We start from the raw sequence: 6,000 nt of genomic DNA on the forward strand, positions 1-6,000 counted from the left end.
GGGGGGGGGGGAGGAGGGGGTGGCATCGGGAAGTGGCTGCTTCCGCTCACCCTGGCTCTCCGTAGGTGGAGAAAACTCTGGGCATTGAAGCTGCCCGGACAACGATCATCAACGAGATCCAGTACACGATGGTCAATCACGGCATGAGCATCGACCGGAGGCATGTGATGCTGCTCTCCGACCTCATGACCTACAAGGTGCGTGGGGGCCCGGTCTCAGGAGAAGGAAGCCGGCCTGCTTATGAGACACAGAGTACTTGCTGTGGTGGCCACTGCGAGAAAATAAGACGTCACCATCCCCCCAAAACCAAGGCCTGGCGGGCAGGCTGGGTGTTCTGGTAAAACGCCAGTACAAACATTGCAACCTCCTGGTATGAGGGGGAGAATGGTTTTGTTCTTAGCAGAAATGTATCCTAAAGCAAAGCCAGCTATTGCCAAAGGCCGGGATGTCCTGGCAAACTGAGGTGTTTATTCCCAATTAAACCCATTTATCACACTTCTGTAGCCATTTCCAGGAAAAGACTAAGTTTACATGATCGTGGGGGGCTGAGGTTGGATGGTCGTTATGTATTTTTTCTTTTCCCAAAAAAGTCTCCCCTCTAGCAGCGCTGTGGGACAACAGGTTTTTATGACCCTTCCCATTCAGACCTGTGCTGCACTCGGTGGGAGGAAAGGCCTCTCCCGCCTGGAGGAGAGGCTGTGCTGTAAGGTCCCCCTTTCAGTCTTACTCTGCAGGCATGTGTTATGTTACTGCGGTTGCAGTAAACAGTGGGCCTGCCGTTTTTATGCTGCCTTTTTTAACAACGTTATATTTTCCATGTTGTTACATAGTTTTTAAGTATACTTTTTAATGGTGGTAGAATATTCCTTTGGGTGAAAACACCTAAATGGACTTACTCTCTCCCTGCTTTGTGCTTTTTAAGTTGAGTTTTAAGTTCTTCGATACGTAATGAACGTCTTCAGGAAGTACTCTCTTTTCTCTAGATTCTTACCTCTTTGTTCCATGGCCCCTCCTTGTGAGTGTAAGGATCCATGTTGTCAGTGGCTGGCAGCCTCACTGAGGCGGGTGGGACAGGAGCTGTTAGGATCCTGCGCACACCTGAGGTTGTGACCTGAACAACTACTGTATTTGGCTGATTTTTGCTTGTTCTGTTGAGGAGGTGCCGTGGGTGCGGTTTGGTTTGAGCTTCCATTAGTGGCGTGGGTGCCAGTCTGACAGGTGTCTCCCTTGGCACAGGGTGAAGTCCTGGGCATCACTAGGTTTGGCCTGGCCAAGATGAAGGAGAGTGTGCTGATGCTGGCCTCCTTCGAGAAGACGGCTGACCACCTCTTCGACGCCGCCTACTTTGGGCAGAAGGACTCCGTGTGTGGTACGTTTGCTAAGAGCATCACCAGAGGCCTGGGGTGTTTGCAACTTAGACCCTTAGCTGGGGCTTTCTGAGAGGTGACCACACTGAATAGGCAGAGCTATTTTTTAACAGTAAAGTCACAGATCATGGAGCTGGAACCAGTAGATCTTTTATCTTCCAAGCTTGACTGGAGCACCCCACGTCCCCCCACATCTGTTAGGAGGCTGCTCTGTCAGGACAGTTGGTTTTTGGTCCAAGAAGAAAAGATTGACCCTGCGCGTGCAGGAACCTTTCCAGCCCCTGAAGTCGCCGCACCGCTCCTGCACCCTCTGTGATGCCAAGGCTGCAGGAGCGGGCAGTGCCAGGCCTCCCTGTTGTCCTGACTCCCGGCAGAGGCATCCAGCCTGCCTTTTACGTTTGTGGAGCCCCTGTGCTGGGCACCTTAAATGCCCGTATCTCAGCACCTCTGTGAGGTGTAGGTATCAAACCTCTTTGCAAATAAGAAGACGGAAGAAACTAACTTGCCTGCCATCCCGGCCAACTGCAGAGTCTTGCCCTGCGCTGGCCTTGTCCCCCGATCACGGAGTGCATCTCCGCCGGAAGCCTGGGAGAGGAAGGAAGGGGGACTGCCACAAAGTCCCTGCTGCCCACATGGCTCTTCCTGGGTCCTTTACAAAGTGCCCGCTTCACTCTAGCCTTTCTCCTGCCAAGATCCTGCAGGCCTGGGGTGGGAACTCGTGAGGAGCTGGGGCGCAGGAGGCTCAGGAGCCTCCCCAAGCCACAGGGATTCCAGGCCTGGCCGCCTCCGCGCCTCCAGAGCTCTGCTTCCTAGTGGCCATTCCCCACATCTGCTCTTGAGTGGATTTGCCACACAGGTGATGGGCAGGTGGAGCCCCAGTCAGTGTACGCCTAAGATGAACTCTTCCTCCTTTCAAAGGGCATCAGCTGCAGATAAAGGGAAAGAGGAATTACATAATTCTTTAAGATAATAAAGGGGGAAAGGAAAGAAAAGGAAGCAGAGATTGGGACAGAGAAGGCCAAAGCCAAGGTAAAGATAAGAGCAAGTGTGCTTGACAAGGGCGCTAAGACCCAGCACCCCAGCCTTGCCACCAGGATGGAGGCCCTGGGCCTGTGCTGCAGCCTTGCTGCCTGCCTATGGCCCTGCCCACTGCCCCTCTCTCCACTGCTGCCCCCTTTGGGGCCTGGCACAGCCACCCCACCCCCACTGTGAAATCTTCCTTCTCCTCCTGGTCCTGTACACGTTGTAACATAATGTCGTCCTCACCGCATGTTGGTTTTAGTTTGGTTGTTTGCCTTTGCCTCTCTGGTTTCCCGATAGCACCAAGCCCAGAATGTAGTAGGCACACGCTTGTTTTAGAGCCAGAAGCCGGCTGCAAAGCCCAACATTGGATTTTGTGAAGCCGAACTGGAGCTCAGAGAAAGAATCTGCACCACCTCCCTGCTCTGTGGCTCTCCAGGGAGCCCCGCCTTCTGAGTGTTTCCGGCTAGAGCTGTGCCTCTCCCAAGGCTGGGGCCGCCTTCAAGCCCGGCCCAGGCCTGGGCGCTGAGCACAGTGAACAGCTTGCTGTTGCTGTTTCCAGGGATCATCACCTGCCCATGTCGTCCAGTGTGCTTTTCTTCTGGGCCTAAGTTAAGCAAACACTGGATGGCAAACTCAGGAGTCCCTGTGCATCCTTCACCAGCCTTGCTGTCTACATAAGCGCTACAGAGTGTCTTTGGCTCTGGGGAGAGAACACTGAGCCATCAGTCTCCAGCCGGGAGCCGGCTGTGGGCGTGCACTGCCCTTCCCCCAAGTGTAAGAATCTCTCCACCAGCTAGGAGCACGGTGCCAGCCTGCGCTTCGCAGCTTCCCCTGTCATAGATGAGGAGTAAAGTGACCAGTCCAGGTTCAACAGTTGATGTGTCATGGAGCTGGGACTTGAATCCCAGTTTCTGGCTCCTCCGTCAGCAGTGTTTCTGTCCTGACAGGCCACTGTGTGTCCGCAGCTCTCTAATCTCCTTCTGGTTGGTTTCAGGCGTGTCCGAATGCATCATCATGGGGATCCCCATGAACATTGGAACCGGGCTCTTCAAGCTGCTCCACAAGGCCAACAGGGACCCGAGCCCTCCCAGGAGGCCCCTGATCTTCGACACAAACGAATTCCACATCCCCCTTGTCACATAGTCCCGGGAAGAGGGGACCACTCCTGCCCTCGGCTCCTGTCCTCGAGACCAGCAGCTGCCTCGGCTTTGTGCTCCGTGGGACAGAGGCCCTGCTGTCCCCACCATGCCAGCAGCCAGGGCAGGCCCCCGGCACCCCGGGAGCAGCTCACCCGGTGACCCTGACCACCCCGCAGTGCTGGGCCAGGACAGCTGAGGTTTCTCCACACCTGCCGCCCACTCTACCTCTCTGACACCAGGAGGCCCCAGCTAGGAGTCCTCACTCATCCCACCTCACCTGTCTGTCCAGCGGCTCCCAGGAACCAGGGGCCTGAGCCCCAGGGCCAGGGCACCGTCCCAGGTTTCCCGCCCCTCGGTCCTGCCCGACTCTCAGTGTGATGTATTTGTGTAAATATTGTTACTATTATTTATTTGTTCAGTTTGAAAAAGTTGGCGTTTTTGTTATTTGGTTTTACTTTTGAAACCCAGAAGCTTAGAAACCCAGAAAGCCAGCACTGAAGCGTCACTGGAAAAACTGGCTGAGCCGATGAGCCTGTCTGGGATTGGAAAGTGAGCTGAGCCGCCGTGAGGCCCCAGCTGCTCTGAAACGCTCTCTCATGGCCTGGCCACCCCGTTGCTTCGTCTGCCTCCAGCTCCTTCAGGTTGTGGCACTGCCTTGTCACTCTACCTGTGACAGAGTCGGGGGCCCATTCTTCGTGGCCCATAGAAGTCTTGCTGGCGTTTGGGGCCTGCTGGGTGGGATTGTCGGTGTTCTTGGAGGTGATGAGTGAAGCTGGTCCAGCTGCCGGCACTACCTGGGTGGCCTCCCCACCCTCCTGAAGTAATCGCCTGTGTGCGCAGGGGGCAGGTGCCAGCTGTAAGGGGTGAAAGGGTCACCCAGACAGGAAGGGAAAGGCCCACATGTGGGGTCAGCGGGAGCTGGGGACTTGCCCCAGTTGGCAACATCAGACTCCTCGAAGAGTAAATACTGTGACAATAGGATGCACATGCCAGGCCATCTTCTGCTGGTGACTGCACCCTCCCTGGGGTGGGTTTCATGGCCTCTGGAGTATAGGGTGGCAGGAGGGAACACCAGCAGCACCCACTTTCCTCTGTGTGGCACATGCTTGAAATGGGGGAGGCGAGATGGCGGCAGTAGTGTTTCTGTGAGTAACAAAGACGCATTGCCAGGAGCCCTGGCCCCCTGGGAGCGCTCTGGGGGCTGACGAGTCCATGGGACAGGATTGCAGTGGCTGCAGATGGGTTGGGTGTAGATCAGCATGTGTCTCAGAACAGAAGGGTTCTGCGAGGGAGCTCACCACCCAGTGAGAAGTGAGGGGTCCTGTAGGCACTGGTTCTCGGGTCCTGCCGCCTGCTGGGACCACAGGCACAAAATGTTGGCTGGGAACTGTGTGCTTCCTGCTGTGTGTGCCATGGGAGGTGGTGAAATTGTCCCTAATGGAATCATCTCCCTGCCCTGGGCACTGGACTTTATAGTGAGCACAGAGCTTGAAGGCCAGATAGCCATGTGTTCTCCAGAGTGAGCGCCGTAAGTTAGGGTTTACTCTGGGCCTTTTGGGAAGAAATAAGAAAACATTTATATTCTGTCTCAGCCATTCACAGATACATATTCCTGCTTAGTCATCTGTCTAGCAGTTTGCCCTTTTTTATCTTTTACAAAGGATTAAAATAGCTATTGCCTCCGTTACAACCCCTGCTGTGTTCAGCACTTTGAGTAGGAGGAACATCGCAGAGTTTCAGTGTGTGTCAGTTGAATTATGGTGTGTTTCCATTTCCGGGTTTATCCGTGTGCATTCACATTGATTCATGTCTGATTGAACCTGACACTGTATAACGATTTTTCGTAAATTTTTGCTCTCTCTTGGCAGAATTCTATTTTTCTACCAAAGCTCAAAAGAGGAAAAATAGGTATACATAAAACTGTAGCAATTCATCCTGTAGGTCAGCGAATTTCAACTGGTGTGCTGCAAGAATTTGTAAAGCTTGCAGTGCCTGGCCGTTTAGTCAGGAGCACTGACCTCTTTTCCCTTAGAGTGACAAATTAAAAAAAGACAACAGTCAACACAACAGTAGCCATTAGGTGTGAATGAGTCAAAACTATATACCTTTTTTTTTCTGTCTGATCGGCAATATATATATATATATATATATATATATATATATATATATATATATATATATATATATATTTGTATATATGTATGTGTGTGTGTGTACACACACACGCGCGCGCGCGCGCGCGCGCGCCACAGCATTTTAGTAGTTTATGTGTGCCCTGATGAGAAGGTTGGACATCGCTGCTGTGGGTTGTGAAGCAGATGATTGGGATATACGCGGGCTCTGACTCAATATAACCAATGTCCCTGCAGCAGGCCCACTGTCAGGTGCTGGGTCAGCAATAAGCACCAGCCCCACCCTGTGATGGACCAGGTGCCAGCTCAACTGTTCATTCAAATAAGGGCCTCCTATGT

The 6,000-nt window shown here is 53.2% G+C and overlaps 1 protein-coding gene across 1 annotated transcript in view; it reads left to right on the plus strand.

Annotated features, from left to right (window-relative positions):
- The window catches only part of POLR3A (RNA polymerase III subunit A), a 46,889-nt gene extending 41,248 nt beyond the window's left edge, over nucleotides 1-5,641 (plus strand). Inside the window, exons 29-31 of the mRNA XM_079794320.1 lie at nucleotides 66-197; nucleotides 1,237-1,369; nucleotides 3,385-5,641. Coding sequence (XP_079650446.1) covers nucleotides 66-197; nucleotides 1,237-1,369; nucleotides 3,385-3,533 — 414 coding nt within the window. The 3' untranslated portion in view covers nucleotides 3,534-5,641. The remainder of the gene's footprint in view (nucleotides 1-65; nucleotides 198-1,236; nucleotides 1,370-3,384) is intronic.
- The last annotated feature ends 359 nt before the right edge of the window (nucleotides 5,642-6,000 follow it).

This window comes from Cnephaeus nilssonii (genome assembly GCF_951640355.1).
Source record: "Cnephaeus nilssonii genome assembly, chromosome: 16".
Lineage (NCBI taxonomy): Eukaryota > Metazoa > Chordata > Mammalia > Chiroptera > Vespertilionidae > Cnephaeus > Cnephaeus nilssonii.